Source organism: Hydra viridissima, unplaced genomic scaffold (assembly GCF_058129835.1).
Source record: "Hydra viridissima isolate aposymbiotic clone 2 unplaced genomic scaffold, HvirCarnegie_v1 scaffold_2, whole genome shotgun sequence".
NCBI lineage: Eukaryota > Metazoa > Cnidaria > Hydrozoa > Anthoathecata > Hydridae > Hydra > Hydra viridissima.
Genome location: NW_028324301.1, coordinates 12,039,320 through 12,059,925, shown reverse-complemented (window position 1 = coordinate 12,059,925; position 20,606 = coordinate 12,039,320). Strand labels below are relative to the sequence as shown.

Here is a 20,606-nt window from a genome sequence, read left to right as displayed (position 1 = left end):
TAATGCAAGTATATAGAAAGAGGTTTTTGAAAACCTAAAAAACGTTTAATAACAAATTGAGTTTCTCAGAAAAGGGCCATTAAATACAAAGTTTTGTGGAGTATATAAATAATTTTTCAGTAGCTAGGTATGTGTAAAAAATATTACTAAAAATATACAATTAAAATAGTTTTAAAAGAAAATATAAAAATATTTTTTACAGATCAAGAAAAAAATGTAACATACAGAAAAGTATAAAATTCTCTCATACCAATAATGAAACAAAATAACAGAACAGGAGTATGCACTATAAATATTAGTACAATGGAAAATTAAAGATCCAAAATGAAAAATAAAAAAAAAGAATAAAAAACTGAAGTTCAAAAATTTAAAAATTATTCATTAAAAATTTGAAATTATGAAAATGTACATGAAAGTGTAAAATAACTGTTTTAAAAAATATATAAACAAGAAAAAAATTTAAAACAACCAAAGGTTAAAAATACTTAAATTTAAGAATAAAATTCCCAGATAAATTTATGAAAAAAGGTTCAAGATAAATAGACTTAAAGTTAACAAAAATTGTGCTTAAAATTTGAATATCAAGACAAGCCTGAAAATTTACAAAGTTTAATAAAGATTAAGGAACTCCTGAAAAAAACTAATGAAAAAAATCAACATAACTTATGGGGAAAAGACCCCTATCAGAAAGTTTTTCACCATAAAACCACCCATGTGCAACTTTTTTATAGTTTATTATTATGTCTCCCACATGCAGGGATAATTCTTTATTATTACGAGCAATAAAGTTGTATCGAGCAACCATCTTTTGTTGAGTCTATAAGGAAATCTTTAATTTTTAAATAAAGATTAAAAATAAAAACTTTCAAAACTAAAGTAAAAGTTTTAATTTTCAAAGCAATCAAACTTACTGTTTCAGGGTCAGGAGTATACTTAGGAAGATCTTCCACAATGTTTACATGCTCTTTGAACACAAATCCATTCTTTCCTTTTAGCTGACCATAAAGCCAATCATTATTAACATGATAAAGAATTTTAAGCACATCTCCTTTATTGAAGTTTAAGTCACTGTCTAACTTGCTCTCAATAGAACAAAGTGCTATACATCTAGGACCATTAATACAATTCTCACTTTTTATAGGTACTCTCTAAAAATGAAAAAGAACCAACTCTATCTTCACAGTTCTGTGAAATCAATGTTAAACAGATAATTGCAATAGAAGAAGTTTTTTTTTTTTAATCACATTTTATTTATTTAAATTTAAAAAAAAATAAATAAATAAATAGATGACATTATACTATTTAGCATTATCAAACCTGTATCTACTTTATAATATTCTATCATAGTCTATTATTAATTTTTTGTTTACAAATATTGTAAAAGTCAAAAATACCTGATGCAATACTGGAAAATTTGTTGCATCAAACATAGAATCTGTGTCAGTTATGTCTGCAAAATTTTTAAAGTTTTCTTGTATACTTTTAACTCCAGCAATACTGTTTAAATTTGAACAAATTGGAGGTGGAGGAGGAGAGGTAGGTGGAGATTGTTGCTTTCGTCTGAGACTTAAAGATTTACTTTTTCTATGCTTGACATTCTCTGTGCTATTGTTTGATGGAAAAGATAATGGTCGTGTTTTAACTTTATTACCACAAGGCTCCTCAGAACTTCGACTATTAATAGACTCACATTTACTTATAGCATCAGTATCATCTTTCTTTCTTTCTTTCATTTGCATTTCTAAAATCTGATCCCCAACTTCTTCATTCAGTGGTAATGGTATTTCAAGAGGAAACTTTTCACTGCAAAGACTTTCTGAATCAGAAGAACGCAGACCATCACCTGCATCGATGAATGCTACAGGCTTTTGTTGGTCAGTATTATTGTTGTACTGATTATTACAATCAATTGCTGATTGCTGATTGGATGCTGAAGCACTTTTATTAGGTTTAGGTTTAACTGGAGGAGGCTTAAAATTTTTCTTGCCTTCAACTTTATCAACATCTTCATTTTTTTGAGACCTTTCACAGTCATTTATGATACTGTTATCTTTTTGTTTCTCTGACGAAGATTTTTTTAATGAAGTCACTTTTTTGTTGTTTTTTAAATCATTAATTGGATCAGTCAATGATCTTGTGTAAACATGCCTAAAAAAGTAAAAAAAAAAAATCTTTATAATTTTTTCAGTTATTTTATCAATTAATAAAATTATTTAACACTAAAAGGTTTGTTAATGATGAACTGATCAATATTAAATCAGTATCATATCAAAATGGAATTGATTGGAATTTTAAAGCAACTTATAAAAAAACTTTTTATAAGTGACTTTTTGTTAGAAAGTTATCCATGTTAAACAGATCATGGCCTATTTAAGGTCATACAAAAAGCTAACTAACAATCAAAACAATAGTTCAAGTTAAAAAATAAAAATATCAATGAATTTTTGGGTTCTCATTCTGAGAACATTTTTTGGGAGAAAATAATATTATAATACTACTTATTGAACAATAAAGTTATAATTCTAGTAGAATATTTTGTTTTTCACAGAAGTAACAGTAAAAATCAAAAATTTAAAAAAACTAAAATTGGTTAATTTTTAGGTTAAATGGGCCATTAACATAACCATTTATTAACTTTAATTTCATTAGAATTTGGTATTTCCAATTCCATATTTGTTATTTCCAGACTGTCATTACTATATATTATTTCTGCTCATATGATCAAATGGTGCAAACAAAAGTTCATTTTTGAAAACAAAATATCCAAAAGAAACACAGGAAATGATGTGATTGATGAATTAAATGATGTCAAAACAAACAGAACGCCACTGAGGAAAGCAGCATTTAAATGTAGTATTCTAAAACATCATCGAACAGATGTATAAACAATAATAATCATTATTTTCATGGTTGTGGAACATGCAAAGATTGGTTTATTTGATTTATATATGGTCAAAAGAAATGTTTGTACAAAAAAGCTGATAACTTAGCATCATTAAGATCTGGATTGTGTACTGCCAAAGTAATTAACTCATTTTTTGAAAATTTTACTAAACATTATCAAGTTATTGGTATAACTGAAGTGTCACACATATTTGAAACAAGCTTTAATGGTGATCAAAGTAAGGTATTTATCATTTGTTAGCAAGGATCCAGGTACATATTAAAATCATTGGGAAAAATAATAAAACTAGTTTTACTGTGAACAATTGCTGCAATGCTGATGAAGTCTTGTTACCCTCTTTATTGTATAGAAATTGAAGAATTGTTGGTATGACACTTTAGTAAAAGGTGGACCTACTAACACAAATTATACAACTCCTACTTCTGATTGGGTGGAAAATGATACAATTACTACCTGGTTATTTTGAAGTATTTATACCAATAGTAAAAAAAACAAAAAAACTGGCGGACAACATATTTTATTTTTAAATTGGTCACATAAACTATGTTAACTTGAACTCTTTAGACATTTGTCAAAATATGAATATACATTTAACATACATTCCAGCTCATTCTTCACATGTTTTGCAACTGTTAAACAAAGGTGTCTTTTGCCATGTTATGCAGGCATGGAAAAAAATAATTAGTGAGTATAACACTGCAACAAAATGCAAGTACTGAAATAAAGAATATTTTCCACCTTTCTTTAAAAAATTGTTTGAGCATGGCAAAGCTTTCACTTGTTTGAATGAAATCTAAGAAAATTTGTTTGCAGGATTTCAAAAAAATATGAATAAAAACAACATAAACTAAGATTAGTTAAAGGTTATGCAAATTTTCAACCCATCTACTAAAACTAAGATACTATCAACACCTGCAACACCATTAGCATCAGTGATAATATTTATACCTCAACAAGATATGGCCAATTTTAGAAAGCATCAAATGAGGCATTTTTTACAAGGTGATGTTGGTGATGAAGATGATAATTATGATAAGCAACCAATCTAATCAAAAGCAATTAAATGGAAGGAATATAGAAAGTTGTTTCATGAAGATATCTTAGCATGTGAAAATGTTGTGTGTGGTCACTGGCTCTGCAAAAAAATGTCTTCCAAAAATATGTAATCGACAGTGAATTTCTTTTTGCACAAAATGTTAATTGTATTATTAGAATTCCTTTCACTACCATTTTAAATGTAATAAGCAATTATCCATTCTAATATTATATCCTTCCAATCTTTTAAAAAATAATTTTGATTTTTTTTTAATTTAAAATTTTCAATTAAAAAAAAATTTATAATATTAAAAGCTATTTTATAACATTCTAAACAATAGTTTTAAAATAATGTTCAACTTTAAAACTATTGTCTAGAATGTATTAAAACCTAAACCTTAAAGAACTTTCTTGAGAAAAATTTTTTATTTTCTTATTCAAACAAAGAATTTCCCAAAAAAATCTATCATTTAGAAGATTAACACTTTGCACACGAGACTTTTTTTTTGTATGACCTACCAATAACTTGAGCGTACTTTTTTAATTTACTGTGTTGACATATTGTCGACAACAATATTTGTCAACGACATATTGTCAACAAATTTACAGTCAACATGTTGCTGCCATTTGAGTGCAAAGGGTTAAAACTTGTGCTCCAAAAGTATAGTAATCTTGATAATTTAAATTATATCTTTTTCAATTTTATTTTTTAAGTATTTTTATGATCTTTACTACTAAGTACTATTTTAGAATTGATTAAGATAACTCAGTTAAAAATTGTTTAAAAATTACATTTTTATATGCTAATTTAAATTTTGCAATACACTCTTTAAATACCCTAAATTATGGTATAATTAACATTTGGCATACAAATTTATTTACAACTTTAATTTATTTTAGAAATAAAGTTATTACTAAGTTTGTACACTTTTTAGTTTAAAGTGTTTTTCATTTCTAATCACAAAAGCTGTACCTTAAACTGTTTTATGCAATTAATTTTACCAATGTCTTAACCACTGAAATTAAGAACAACAATTAAAACCAAATTTGATAGAAATGAAAAATTTGATTCCAAAAAAAGGATGTGAAAATATGAAACAAAGAGAGTCAAGATTTTAAACTTCTAAAACAAAATTTAGCTGATTTGAGCTTTATGTTGAATAGTTAAAATGAAAACTAAACAAATGAAATACAAGCTTATTTAAAATGTTAACATTTTAAAATTAGAACTAATTTAAATATAAAATTTTTCTAATATTTAAAAACTAACTTTTGTTCCTTAGCTACAAGTGGAACTTCAGGTGCTGGACGAACAGGATGAAGTCCTGCAGAAAGCTTTTCTTCCCTAGGATTATTACAATATGAAGATACACTTTCTTTACAAGGAGAGAGGTATGGAGTTATTTCAATAACATGGAGTTCATTTTCTGATTTTAATCCTGGTAATGCAGGAGCAGGTCGACTTGGCGAGGGAAATTCTTTGATTTGTTCCCCTACTTCTATCAGTAAATTGGTTGGTTTTGGAGGGGGAAGCTCTTTGGGTGGAGCTGGTACAAGAACTTTAGAGTTAGGATCAAATGCACAATTTGCCTGATACATAGAAAATTCCAGATTGTTTTTTAAATTGATAGGAGTTGCTGATATTAATGTAACTTCATGTCTAAATGGATTTAAATACTAATGGTATACATATATATATATATATATATATATATATATATATATATATATATATATATATATATATATATATATATATATATATATATATACATATATATACACACACACATATATATACACATATATATACATATATATATATATATATATATATATATAAGTTTGTGTACATTATATATATATATATATATATATATATATATATATATATATATATATATATATATATATATATATATATATATATATATATATATAAAATAATTTATATATATATATTAAATAATTTATATATATATATATATATATATATAAATTATTTTAAATTTAAATTTAAGGCATCTAATTCATATTTATTAACTTTTTAAAGTTCATTTCATCAAATAAAGTTAAGCTGGAACTTACTTGCTTGCTCTTTTTAAAGATAACTTTTTCATGCTTTTTTATAAATCTTGAAGAAATAAAAGTGTTATATACGTAAATACATTATAAACGTATATGTTTAATCATCTCATTACAAACGTATATACGTATTTTAAAAATCTAATATTCTTTCATCTTTCAATGTTATCAGTATTATAAGAATACTTTAAAAAAAACTTTTTTGTATCTGTATTTATATTATATTTCTTATGAAAAGTTCGTTTCGGACGTAACTGAAACCAGATTTTTTTTTAGGTGAAATTTCTGTGACTCCTTTTATCATCGTTTTACATCCGATAGAGAAGGGAAGATGTAAAGTTCAACCTCTTTTTAAGGATTTTTAAAATGAATTTAAAAAAAAATAACATACTTTATACATCATGGAGATTTTTAAAGTTAAGATTGAATTATGTTTAATTAATATTTCAAAACGTAATATTTCAAAATTTGTCATGTAACCAATGGTCATTTTGAGAACTTCTTTTTTCATTTGTATTTTTAAAATGTTATTTTCCTCCGTTTATGAATTTTGTTGTCTGACTCTTCAAACCGTAAAAAGGAGTACTAGAGACGTTTATAAGAGAATGAGGGTTGCCTTTCCTTTTATTGTCGTTCCTAGACTATTGGCCCACCAAACTAAGGTGTCCCGGGCCTAGTTATTCTCTTGACGCCCCTAACTATAACTGTACTTTAGAACATGTACGAGAAAATAAAAATGAAATAAACAAGCTTAAAATTGTTATTACTACCGTTTTTTTTTTTGTTTTTTTTCTTCTTTTTTTTCTTTCTTTTTTTTTTTGAAGAGGGTATTATACATTTAAAATCAAATCGCAACAAGATTTTCTTTCATAAAATGGGATTTTTTAAGTTGGATAATTATAAGAAGTTGTAAATCAATTTTTGCCAGAAAAAACCATTACAAATGTCCTTAAAAGGAATTGTTCATTTTAATGCTTCAAATAAGTCTTTACTGTAAAATGACGCAAGTGTGTATTTATTCATATGCCTACACTTACTTACCAGCTCTTGCTTCTTATTTAGTAAATTTGCGCCTCTATAGATGGCAACTTTAGTTTTTTTATTTAAACATAGGGCGCATCTTCTTGTGTTTTGTAGATAAAGTTGGCATTTCCTGATAATACTCCATTTAATTAATGGTTTTCCGTGTTTTTCTTTTATGCGCCACACTTCTTTGAATAGTTCGGTTTCGTTTTTGTATCTTACAGTATTAAATGACTTAATGTGGTTTGTGTACCGTAATTTAAAAGGTGATTCACTTATACCAATATATATATATACACACATATATATATATATATATATATATATATATATATATATATATTGAAATATATATATATATATATATATATATATATATACACATATATATATATATATATATATATATATATATATTTCAATATATATATATATATATATATATATATATATATATATATATATATATATATATATATATATATATATATATATCAGACCTTCCAACTCTCACGGTTTTACCGTGAGACTCACGGTTTTATAACGAACCTCACGGTCTCACGGTTGATCCAAAATTCTCACGGTAAATTTTAAAAATTTTCCGAAGAACTTTTTTTTTCAATTTACTCTTAATATTTTAGCTTAAAATAATAACAATATATATTCTGAAAAAGATTGTGATTACATCAAAAACTAATTAATATTAAGTGAACAAAACAGATCATAAAACCGGCTCCGACTTATAAATAGCTTTAAACATGAGTTTTTTTATATTATAAATCAAATCCGAATTTTTAAAAATGGCGTCAAAACAAACATATAAATGCAAATTTAACTCAACATGGTGCCAAGATTACCCTGTTAGGGCTGTTAAAGGTAATATTTACCAATTTTACTGTGTTCCGTGTGTTAAAAAACTAACTTGTCATCATCAAGGAGTTAAAGATGTATCTGATCATTGCAAAAAAAAAAAACAGTCACAAAGCAAATGTAATTGCATTAAAAAAGCAAACTTCTTTAAATAACTTTTTAAAAACTGACACAACATTAGATAATCAAGTAATCAATGCTGAGGTCATGGTAACAAATTTTTTGGTTCAGCACAACATTTCTTTAGCCACTTCCGATCATCTTACATCTCTTTTTAAAGAGGTTTTTCCAGACAGTAAAATTGCCAAGAGGTATGCAGCAAGTCGAACTAAAACAATGGCTATTATAAACGAATCATTTGCTCCACATTGTCGAAATTACATTGTGGAACATTGTAAAGTTCATCCATATTCCTTAGGCACAGATGGATCGAATGACTCTGGCATTGATAAGATGAATCCTATATGTATCAAAATATTTGATGCTAACCGCTCAAAAACAATAACATGTCATTTCTTTGATATGTGCTTAACATCTGGAGTTGATTGTGCAAAGGCTGCTGTTATCTTTTCTTCTATAGAAAAAAAATTTGAAGTATATGAAATTCCTTGGGAAAATTGCATAAGTTTAAGTGTTGATAATACAAACTCTATGATTGGAAAAAGAAATTCAGTTGCATCAAGATTTTTAGAAAAAAATAATAATATCTTTATTGGTGGCTGCCCTTGTCATCTTGCACACTTAGCTGCTAGTAAAGCACATGATGTTTTTTGTGATTATATTGCATTAAATGTCGAAAATGTTATGATTGACTTGTACTATTGGTTTGATAAGAGTGCAAAACGAAAAGGCAAATTGAGAGAGTAATTTGAATTTTGTAATCAAGAATATCAAGGCATTCTAAAGCATCTATCAGTTAGATGGCTATCTTTAGAGAAATGTATTTCAAGAGCTATTGTCAAGTATACAAGCCTGAAAGCTTATTTTTCAAGTGAAAGTTTTGCTGATGAAAGGTTTAAGCGTTTATATGACAAATTTCATAATCTAATTTTGGAACCAGCAATGCTTTTTCTAACTTCAGCATTACCTTTGTTTTTACATTTCAATCTACTATTGCAGCGAGAAGAGCCAACAATTTATTGTCTAAAATCAGCAATGGAAAGTCTAGGCAAAAAGCTGGCTAAGCGCATTATTCTACCAAACAAACTGAAAAACATTTCATCGGTTTTAGAAATAGACTTAGAAGATTCAAAAAATTATATTGATATTCAAGATATTTATCTTGGAGTTCTAACAAAACAAAAACTCAGGCAACTCTTTGAAACAGGAGATATTTCACAAAAACAATATAAAGAATTTCACAAAAACAATATAAAGAATTTCATGATGCTGCTCACTATTTTTTTAAGTCGTCTCTTAAATATATTAAGCACAAATTTCCTCTTAATGACGATTTAAGTGTTAATTCTGGTTGGGTGGATGTTTTAGACCGTGAAAACTCAAAGTGGGAGCAAGTTCAGTATTTTTATGACCGGTTCCCACACTTGATGAATGGTATCAAACCTGATGAATTTTGTATGAGGAGTTTAGCGATTATCAAATTTTAAAGAACAATGATTTTGATGATGTTTTTGAGGAAGCTAAGATACCTGAAAATATTTTTGATGATATTGGAGGTGAACCTTTGTTTCACTACAGAATTGACGTTTTATGGTACCATATTTCAAAAATGGTTATTCCCAACACTTTAGTTAAACGTTTTAAACTGCTACCAAAATTAGCTGAAATTGTTCTCATTATTCCCCACAGTAACGCTGAGTTAGAACGATTGTTTAGTATTGTAAAAAAAAACAAATGTCTTGAGAGATCAGCATTAAAGTTGGATAGGACATTATCAAGTATTTTAGCTATGAAAACAATGTTTCCCGAGGCTACTATACCGTGTTTTCAATGGAAACCATCTGAACAGCTGTTAAAAACATCAAAAAAAAGCAACTAAAATGTACAATGCTAAACGTAATGAATAAATATTATTTATTTATAAAATGTAACTTTTCATTCTATTTTAATTTTTCTTGTTTGAAAAAAAACCCTTTTTTTTTTTAATTTTACGCTTCCCAAGGTTTTTGTGTAAATCTCAAGGTTTTTTTTAATGAATCTCAAGGTTTTAAAAAAAAAAGGTTGGAAGGTCTGATATATTGAAATTAAATGTTAAATAAATTGTGTGTGTGTGTGTGTGTGTATAATTTATTTAACATTTATGCTTTATGATACTGATATTTTTTCTTTTTCGCAGATGGTAGCATCAATGAAAATATCCATTCGAATGGCTACAGATTGACTGGCGTAACAAAAAAAAAAAAAAAAAAAAAAAAATGTAATCAACTTGTAAGTGATATTAATTGTAGACATGTTTTCCTTTCATGTAAAAGAAATGTTGTTTCTCTAATGCAAAAAAAAAGTTATCAGCAATTATGGTTACTTTTCTATGGTGATTTGAAAAAATGAATTAACAAATTATGCGCCAACTTTTATTTGTTTACTTACCATTTTGGCTTTAGAAGGTTCCATTTTAGCTTAAGAAGGTTCATAAAGTTTTTCTAAACTTTAAGGTGGTCCACCCCAATTCAAATGAATTTCTTTAATATTGACTTTATATTTTTCAATTTAGTCTATTTATGTTGTTTTTTACTAACAAAGAGTATTAAAAAAAAAAAAAAAATCTTACAATTTGCCTCATTTATTCAACATTTTCCCTGTTTTGGTGTGTTTTTTAAAAAAAAGATTTCTCAGGAAGTAAATGACCCTTTTTAATGCCCTTTGGTATTTCAGCTACTAACATGTTTACTCAGGTACCCTAGCAGTTTTATCTATTTAACTGGAATATTTCAAAAGTTATAGGCATTGCCATAATGGTTCCTTGTTTTATCATGAAGGTCTCACTGTTTGATGACAAAAACACAAACTTAAAAAAAAGCAAAAATAAATATTCTGCTACCAGTCCTCTTCCAATATATTTTAAACAAACTGGGAAAATTTCAAAGAAAAAGAATAAGCCAATCAGGAGATATCTTTTTTTAACTTTATTTGATTCGCTAAAAAGCTAATGTGGAGAAAATCACAAAACAAAAATAAAATCTTATTTAAAAAGCTCCAGATTCATAAAATGATACAGGTTCTTCTTCTGCTTCTTTATCTAAGAACCCTTTTTTAATTCCTCTTAATTTTTGCCTTCTAACTTTGCATTTATTGGTGGATTTATAATTTCCTTTTGATATACGTAATGCATCATGTAATTTAGAAGCATCAATCATAAACCTCCCAGTGTTAACACCTAAAATTTTAAACACTTCTAAAACTCCTTGAAAACCATCATTAAACGAAATAATAGCTGAATTTAAAGATAGTTCTAAAGACCTTTTACTAACATATATATCTTTTGGGCATCTTTTCCATATAACACTATTCAAGCTTTCATTATTATTCTGTGTTTGACCATGAAGACACTTTTTTAGTAAATCTTGATTAGATAGATCTTTAAATATAGGAATTAAAACTTTGTGAATAGCTAATGGAAGGCTCAATTTCTTTTGATATTTAGATAAGTTAGTTAGTTTATCAGACTGCCACAAGCACCAGCTTGTTTTTGTCCTTGGGCAAAATTGATGGCGGACGTTTTCATCCTCAATGTCAGAGTTATGAAAAAGCACAGCCCATACGGATTTCTGCATATTGTAGAGATTGTCAACATTTTGTCGTATGGCCATGCCATAATAGTTTTGAAACAAATTTATTGCTTTGTCTGTGAGGTTACCTTTGCCACTTAGACTAATTTGACCAAGTTTAATATCAATAAGTTTTTTCCCTTTTTGACTTTGGCGCAAGTTACGAAGACGAGTTCCCATTCGTTTTTGAATGTGACCAACACATTCTAGTTTCTCAATACTTATATTGCCATAGGGTTTTGAGGAAACAACATCAGTAAATGAAGAGGTATCACCATCCCCAATATATGAAGTGTACCTTAAATTATTCTTCATTATCGATCGAGAAAATAATATCACCGCCCCACATGATTCCATTGCTCCAGATAATTTTTCATGATTAGCATCACATACATGATTTAAACTCCAATGAAGATATCCAGGATTAAGGGTTTTTGTTTTCCAGTACAAACAACCTCTGCATTTTTTTGAAAGAACAATGGCATCTAAGCACTTTCCATTCTCTTTTGAAATTATGGTTACAATACCATTTAGTGATTGATGTCCACGCTTTTGCCAGGTACCATCAACAGATACCTGACAATTTATAGGTTCATTATGATCAACACAAAGATTCATTCTGGTCTGGAATGCAGCTCTAGTAGTACTTTGAATAGCAACAGTCTCATATGCTTTGTATAATTTGTTAGTCAAATAGTTAAAGTTTTTTGGCGTCATAGGAGGTGGCATATTCATCAATGCTGCAAAAGTACGCAAAGATTCATAACCTTTGCCAAGTTCTCTAAAAGCTACAATGGCATTAAAATTTACAGCTGCAACAGGTTTTCCTGGAGAGGTTAAGATTTTTTTATAACCTTGAAGAGATGTATCATATTTTGATATATATTCACATGTATCACATGATAACTGTAACTCGTATGAGAACCCATTTTTGTTTTGTAAATTGTTTTTTAGTAACAGCTTTCCATCATTTGAACAACAATCTTTACATATACAATTATTAAACATTGTTTTTAAAACTTTAAAGTTTATTATAATATTGTAATTATCCTCATCAAGCTCATTTTCTACATCGTTAAGTCAACATTTTGTTGCAACTTTTTTTCACTTGCACTTCCTTTTTTGTTTTCAAAACTATGTATGCTCTGATTCCTAACATGTTGGTTACCTCGAAATACTCTTTTTTTAACATATTTAGTAGATCTTGGCATTTTTGTGAAGAACTTACAATTTTTACTTCTATTTAAAATTAAACTTTAAATGTCTGTACTGCTGTTGTCACTTTATATATCACTTTACAGTAAATGCACATCGCGATAGGCTTTTAAAATATAGCCAAAGTTATCAAAAACTCATGTAAGACTAAACAGTTTTATTTTTGTTATGTATTTATTGATTCTTGAGATGCTAATTTTATAATACTCTTTGAAAAATGGTTGCTATGGGCGTTGTTAGGTAAATAAAATATATCTATCCTATTAAAGAGATCAATTAGACCTACTAATATACTAATTCAACTAGAAAAAATGCTCTAATTATGTTCTACAATAACTGAAATTAAAAAAAATCACTCAAAAAAAAAAACTCAAAAAAATGTAAAAAGTACGTTTTGAATTGGGGTGGACCACCTTAAATTTATGTTCCAGATTTTCCGTGAAATTTAAAGGGTTAATTATCGTCAAAACGACCAATGCAACATGGATAACGTTAAATAGTTTTTCATGCTAGCGAGGCGTTGCGAGGCTTTAGAGGAAGCAATTCACAGTTCAACATTTTCATCAAAAATGTTTTCGCTCGTCAGTTTTTTTAATTACCTCGTTTTAAGTGTAGCAACTGTGACGACCAGGAAAATTACTTTCAGTTTTATAATTATAAACTAATTTTTTACAAAATAGTTGAAAAATGTTTTATAGTTAGCTCCTCGTTGAAAAAACATTTGTTAGCTTTACATCGGTTTCATTTTATCGTCACTATCATCAGGGCCGTATTTAAATATGTGGAGGCCTTGGGCATATTTTTTGAGGAGGCCCACTCTACCTTAAAAACACGAAAAAGAGAACTCTATATATTTTTAATAATAGTGATGTGCATTTCTTAAGCATCTTTAATTAACATAGTTGAACCGTATAGTTAAATAAAACACTCTACCTTAAAAACACAAAAAGGTAGCACTCTTATTCATAATAATGTGATTATGTTAGGAACAGTACATGCACAACAGATTGATGAAATATTTATATATTACTAATAAACAAGCAAATAGTTAAACACAATTAACACGCAAAGTCGAAGATATCTGGAGAAGGGAAACAGATGAATTGAAATTATAATTACAAGCCCGGCACTTTACGAGACTTCATCTTTGCAAAGTCTTGAATCAATTGGTTAAAGTCAATCTCTCTGAGAATATCATATTCAGTACTCTTCAAAGTTAGAAAACTAAACTTTTCGGTCTCATTTAATATTTTATTTTATCTTTTTATCTTCTTCTTCTTCTATAATATAATTCCTACAGAAATGCTTAATGTTTAATGTTCAATGCTTAACGTCGTTTCGTCATTAGTTACTAGGCTTTGAATTAGTAACTAGGCTTTGAAAGAGCGTTTTATAAATACACGCGGTCATAGGAGAAAGATCTTTTAAGCAAGTTAAAACTTTTTTCCTTTTAGAATTTAATTATTAGTTTAGATATATTATATAAAGAATCATATTAAGATAAATAATCATCGTTAAGATCATATTATAATTGAAGTAAGTATATGAGATAGCTATATATACATTTTTATTACATAAAGTAGAAAAGATTTAAATTTTTATTAGATAAAGTAGGTATGTGTGCAAAATTTTTAAACTACTCAGCTTTTTAATTATTTTACATCATTGTAAAGAGCTTTAAATCAGTATAACGATGGTGAAAATTTCATAAAAAACTAATGATTATACTAAAAGTTATGCCCACTTAAGTGACAAAAATTCATTACAAGGAATGCTTAAGAAAACTGCAACCAACTTAAAAAATTAGCGTTCGGCTTACGGTGGTTTTATAATAGAACTTCATTGTTTAGTTTTTAGCGCATTACTTTGCCTCGGTTATATTTTTATTCAACTAATAACAGAATATGGTGTTTTTTTTGTGTTTTTGTGTGTAAATCATGTTTTGAATACTTTAAAAAAATCACCAATATTTTGAATAAAGTTTCATTTTTCTAAAAAAACAATTTTTTAATGAATAAAAAAAGTCAAATATACAAAAGGTTCATAATCTTGAATCCCCCCCCCCCAACCTCTCCAACAGAAGAATATTTGGTACCTTTACTGCGTGCAAAAATAGAATATGAGCGTGTCATTATTTTTTAATAAAATTTGGCAGGTACATAGAAAATAGATATATAAAATTGATTCAAAAGTTAGAAAAAAGACCCATCATCCCTTCAATGTCAATTCACTTCCAGAACAGGAATGAAGTTTCAATAGCAATGAAATCACTAAAAACGTTAGTAACTGCAAAAAAAAGACAGATTGCAATAAACTTACAACACTCTACTTTTAAAATATTATCTAAGTCAATATAAAATTCTAAAAAAAAGACGAGAAAAATCCATCCTTACGACACCTACCTCGAGCACGGGGTGAAAAAATGGTCACAGATTTTAACTTTAAAATCGGTGCCGTAAATCGCAGATACGCACATACCTAGATAAAGTAGAAAGGATTTAAAGTAGAAAGGATTTTAATTTTTTAAATCGTTTATATTTTGTTTGTTTTAGTTTTTCTTTTAGCAGTTTTATTTTTATTATTTTATTTTTTTGAAGGAAAATATGGGTATGGATGTTATTAAAAGTTATACTTATGCTATTTCCATAAAAGGGTTATTACTACTTTGAAATTTCTGTGATGCTATTAACTATTTTTGTTCTTTTTTAGAAAATTTAGAAAAATAAATTAAAATTTTGTGCCAACACTGACATGGCATGTCACATGTTATTGTAAGTAAAGGTTAAATTTTGTAATGAGGATTACAGTTCTTAAGAGAAAAAAAAAAAAAAAAAGGAAGGAATAGAGTATTGTTTGGAAGTATGTATTTTTGGCGCTACTCGATTTTCTCCCCCCCCCCCCCCCTAATTTTATGATTGATTCTGATAGAGAATTTTATGCTGATTCATAAAAATATAAAAACATAGACCTGAAAATCAACGGAAAGTGCTCTAACTCGAAGTCAAAGTTGTAAAAAATCCCATTAAAAACCCTAATATTCGCCTTTTTTTTTCAAAACGCTTTCATTTTTAACGAAAATTAATTACCGTTACATTGCACAATAAACAGACCTGGTTTCCATAAGCCTTACCATTATTATTTTAAAGTATGGTAACGAAAGTGTTGTAAGGAAATGAAATTAATAAAAGATTTCAAATAAAGTCTGAACGTAGAATTTGAGAATGTAGAAAAATTGATAAATAATTATTATTGTATTGTACGCTGGTTTTTTTTATTAAAAAAACGGTTTGAAGGTTACATGTTCTAAATTTTACATGTGATAGAACAACTATGAACTGAGTTTCAAAAGTTCTTCTTTTAGGCAAAAAAAACTGTTGAATTCTCTTTTAAAATTTATTACAAAAGTATATTACTTGCAAAATAGTCTATTCTCTAATAATCAAAAAACGGCTATTTTCATTGCCACAAAAAATTGCGCAAGATAAACATACTTTAACGACTTTTTTAATGTAAAAACCATGCTATTAATGTATTGCTTTTGTCAGCTATAAGTTCATTAACTTATTATTTTCAAAATGGCGAATAATAGGGTTTTTAGTGGGATTTTTTACAACTTTGACTTCGAATTAGAGCACTTTCTGTTGATTCTCAGGTCTATTTTTTTATATTTTTATGAATCAGCATAAAATTCTCTATCAGAATCAATCATAAAATTAGGGGGGGGGGGGGGGGAGAAAGTCGAGTAGCGCCTATATTTTGTTTACTTCAATTCTTTTTAAATTTTCTCTTGTCATTTTTAAAATTTTTATTTGCACACGTTTATTGTTTGCATATATGCTCTTTTGATATGTATGTGTATGTTGTAATAAGTGCCTTATAGCTGTTTTATCAATGTGTTTTTATAACAATGTAAAGTGTTTTTTTATTGTTTGTGTATGTGTTAATATGTGTTATGTAATTGTTTTAAAAATGCGTTTATATATGTATATAAGGTATATATTTAACCTTATATACTTATTTAAACACATTTATTGTGTTTATAGTTGATACATGTGTTATTATTATGTTGTTTCCGTGTTTTCAAAGTGCTGTGACTTGGTAAACCTGAGAGCAAGATTTGTCAACTTTGCCAGCCAAGTGATATACTTTTAACAGAGGGTTACACAATAGTGTTTAGTGTCAAACTGTTACTGCTTTGGCTCTTGCTGTTTTCAAGCCTTTATTATAAAAAATTATTCTAAAAATACATAATAATGTATTTTAATAACATTTTGCGTAATGTTGTTACTTATATTTTGTTATATATGAATGTTATCTTGCTTCAGTTATATTATATACATATTATATTAACTTATGGCGTGTGTTGTTGCTGTGATGTTTTTTTGTTATCTTTTGAGTTAATAGACATTTGGCTTATCTTCATGTTGGTGTTTATTATTAAAAATGTTAAATAGGTAATTTTATTAAAAATCACTGCTTTTAGTCATTTACTAAAAGCCAATACAAATTATTTTGCCATATATACAATTTATTTTATCTCAATTTGATTTTTTGTCTTTAGTGCTGTTTACTATATTTAATATTTTGGAATCATGATGTTCCAGCATAAATTGCTATAATCGCTATAAGTCGCTATAATCTCCCTTCACATAATGAAATTGCATTTGTATTTGTTGGTGAAAATGGTGCACTACCTGCTTCCAGGGAAGATGTTAATTACCCAAGAGGTCATCCTTTTAAAACTATATCAAGTATGTCTGCTAACTTAGATCCTATGGTTCATCCTCTATTTTTTCAGAGGGCTGGTTGGCATAATCATTTGGTTCACAACCCTGAACGTGCTATATTGGTTAGAAATCATGTTACATTATCTCAGTATTATAAAATTATAAACTTTCAAAAATCATAAACTTTCAGTTAGACTGAAAGTTTATAATTTTTTTCCATTTTTTTCTTCGCCCTTTTATGGCAAAAAACTGTTTCAGCAATATGCTGTTGATGTGTATGTTAAAATTGAAGGCCAGCACCTTGGTTTCATCAGAAATAACAAAAACAAACTAAAAAGCGAGCAGTATAATGTCTTACATGAACATGTAAACAATTAAATGCAATTGATAGATTGTTAAAAGATATTTGCAACAATAGCTTTACGTTCCAAGGAAAAATCATTCTTTTTGGTGGTGCAAATTCTGCCTATTGTGAAAAGAGGACAACTAGCTGAAATAGTAGAATTGTGTATAAAATGTTCTTTGCATTGACAATGGGTACAGAAGTTTGCATTAACTGAAAATATGAGAGTACAAGATGGGGAAGGTGAATTTTCCCAATGGCTACTAAAACTTGGGAATGGAACAATACCTGTCAAAGAGGAGGATCCTTCTAAAGGATGCATTGAAATACCAAATCAGTGAATTATTAGAGAAAATGAATCAGTTGTTGAAAAGATGTTTGGAGATGCTGATCAAAATGATTATTCTAAACGCGTCATTTTTAACACTAACCAATGTTGATTCATTATCAATCAATGAAGAAGTGCTTGAATGTCTGCTGGGTAAGGTCAAAATTTATTTAAGTGCTGATCAAATTGATACTGATGACCTTAATGAAAGAAATAACTTTCCTGTTGAGTTTTTGAACAGCTTAACTCCTTCAGGTATGCTACCTTATTGTTTAAAATTGAAAATTGGTTGTGTAATTATGCTACATAGAAATTTAGATCTCAAAGCTGGTTTGTGCAATAGTACTCGAATGAAAGTTTGTGCTCTTCAAAATAATTATATTGATGCAGAGGTTTTGACAGGTGTTTCTGGTGGTAAACAGGTTTTTGTTCTTCGAATTCAGTTGGCTCCATCAGGTTCTAATTTACCTTTTGTTCTGAAACTTCGTGAGTTTCTTGTCAGATTGGCTTATTCAATGACAATTAATAAAAGTCAAGGTCAAACATTTGATAGAGTTGGGGTATATCTCAAAAAACCATGTTTCTCATGGTCAACAATATGTTGCATGTTCAAGAACGAGAGCATTTAATAGTTTGTTTTTCAAAATTAATAAACATCTCATTTAAGATATGGTAGGTGAAAAGTGTTACACAAATAATGTTATATTTTCTAATGTTCTTAATTTATAGTCTTTAGATTTTCATTTCAAAAATTTACTGTTTGTGGGTTGTAAGCACATTTTGTATGCATAACTTTATTATTTTAATTTTTTTTTTTTTTTTTTATATAGTTTTTGATAAATATATCTGTCATTTAATATTGTTATAAAATGTGTTTATATGTGTTCTATAAAACCATATTTGTTTATAGTTGTATATATGTTTAAATTATGCTGTTTCCATGTTTTCAAAGTGGTGTGACTTGGCATTATGTTGTGCAAGATTGATAACCTTGCCAGCCAAGTGATGTACTTCTAGCAGAGGTGTGACTTGGCAGCATTTAGTGCCAGGCGGTGTTACTGCTTCAGAGCTAGGTTGTGTTGTGTAGCCTTTTTTAATTATTCTAGAAACACATAATGTCTGTTAATGTTTAGCGCAATGTGTATGAGAGAGTATGCAACCTTGATCTTTAAATCTAGGGTGTTTTAATGTCTAAAATTTTAAGTAATTGAATAACTAATATTGATATAAAAACAAATATACTTTTATGTAAGCATGGGAATTTCGGCCTTCGAAATCGACGAAATTAAACGAAATTCGTGTTTCAATTTCGGATCGAAATTGAGAACGAAATTTCGATTTTTTGGATTGTTTAATTTCGCGAAAAAATTTCGTATAATTTCGGGTCATTGAAAGTAACGAAATTGACACGAAATTAAACATAAGTTTTAATTTCGAAATTCGTGAATTTGTAATGTTTAAAAATTTCGTCTTTCGAAATTCAATATAAATTTCGATACGAAATTGAAACACGAATTTCGTTTAATTTCGTCGATTTCGAAGGCCGAAATTCCCATGCTTACTTTTATGTATTTATATGTTTAGTAAAAAGATAAATATAGTTAACTTTAAATTGGTTTTCTACATTTACCTTTCATATTTTAATTTGGTTTGTTATTCTCGCTGATTTTAGTATCAAGGGTGTAAATATTCTATTGTTATGTGTTATTGTTGTGATGTTTTGTGTTGATATTCATTTTTAACAATAGACACCTTCATGTTGGTGACTTATGTTAAAAATGAATAATAGGTAGTTTCATTATTGGAACTTACTGCTTTTATTTATTTACTAAAATCCAAGACAACATTATGCCAGAAATGCAATTTATATCTTAATTTGATTTTTATATATATATATATATATATATAATCAAATTTGTACTTCGAAGCAGATTTTATGAGTTACATTTTTGATGTTTATATTGACTGCCATGTCAAAATAGGTTACTATGTGATGTTTTTTTTTTGTTTTTTTATTAAGATTTTCGATTGACGCATCTATACGATTTAATAAAAAAAAAAAAACCTAATTACCTTTTATTGTAAACTTTTGTCAGTTAAAATGATATAAATATATGCAGTTAAATTTTTTTTTTTTAATTTTCTCTATTTTATGCCTAATAATTTGTTGTACGTAACTTAGGGGATCTTTTTAAACGGGGCGGGGGTGTGTGATAATTCTCGTTTTGCGCATTTGTCAAATATCGAGTTACTTAAATTTTATAAGGTGTTTAACTAATTAATTAGCTTAGTTTGTATTTGCAACACTTTTGAGGAAAGAAAAAATTCTTATACATGTAAATCATTGTTT

At 27.7% G+C, this 20,606-nt stretch overlaps 2 protein-coding genes and 1 pseudogene across 4 annotated transcripts; 1 reads left to right on the top strand and 2 right to left on the bottom strand.

The window, feature by feature from the left end:
* Nucleotides 1-465: 465 nt before the first annotated feature.
* On the bottom strand, nucleotides 466-6,281 carry LOC145193763 (uncharacterized). 2 transcript variants are annotated; one of them, XM_090080193.1, is made up of 5 exons: nucleotides 6,029-6,281; nucleotides 5,211-5,600; nucleotides 1,395-2,148; nucleotides 912-1,148; nucleotides 466-817 (listed from the first exon to the last, which is right to left on the bottom strand). In XM_090080193.1, exons 1-5 carry the CDS (start codon nucleotides 6,058-6,060, stop codon nucleotides 641-643), a joined length of 1,590 nt encoding a protein of 529 aa, XP_089936319.1. In that variant the 5' UTR covers nucleotides 6,061-6,281; the 3' UTR covers nucleotides 466-640. The 2 variants fall into 2 exon arrangements, with proteins under 2 accessions (XP_089936319.1, XP_089936320.1); XM_090080194.1 differs by having other exon boundaries at nucleotides 696-829.
* Nucleotides 6,282-7,575: 1,294 nt separating this feature from the next.
* On the top strand, nucleotides 7,576-10,353 carry LOC145189204 (uncharacterized; annotated as a pseudogene). Its single transcript, XR_016449676.1, has 3 exons — nucleotides 7,576-9,358; nucleotides 9,495-9,934; nucleotides 10,215-10,353. The product of XR_016449676.1 is annotated as an uncharacterized LOC145189204 (transcript).
* Nucleotides 10,354-10,981: 628 nt separating this feature from the next.
* LOC149891950 (uncharacterized) lies at nucleotides 10,982-13,156 on the bottom strand. The gene has a single exon (XM_090080195.1). It carries the CDS (start codon nucleotides 12,649-12,651, stop codon nucleotides 11,062-11,064), a length of 1,590 nt encoding a protein of 529 aa, XP_089936321.1. The 5' UTR covers nucleotides 12,652-13,156; the 3' UTR covers nucleotides 10,982-11,061.
* Between the last annotated feature and the right edge of the window lie 7,450 nt (nucleotides 13,157-20,606).

Coding starts and splice junctions, on each gene's coding strand:
- LOC145193763 (XM_090080193.1), bottom strand. CDS start 6,060: ATGAAAAAGTTATCTTTAAAAAGAGCAAGCAA. Junction 5,601..6,028: donor TCTTTAAAAAGAGCAAGCAA/GTAAGTTCCAGC, acceptor AAATCCATTTAG/ACATGAAGTTACATTAATAT. Junction 2,149..5,210: donor CTTGTAGCTAAGGAACAAAA/GTTAGTTTTTAA, acceptor TTACTTTTTTAG/GCATGTTTACACAAGATCAT.
- LOC149891950 (XM_090080195.1), bottom strand. CDS start 12,651: ATGTTTAATAATTGTATATGTAAAGATTGTTGTTCAAATGATGGAAAG.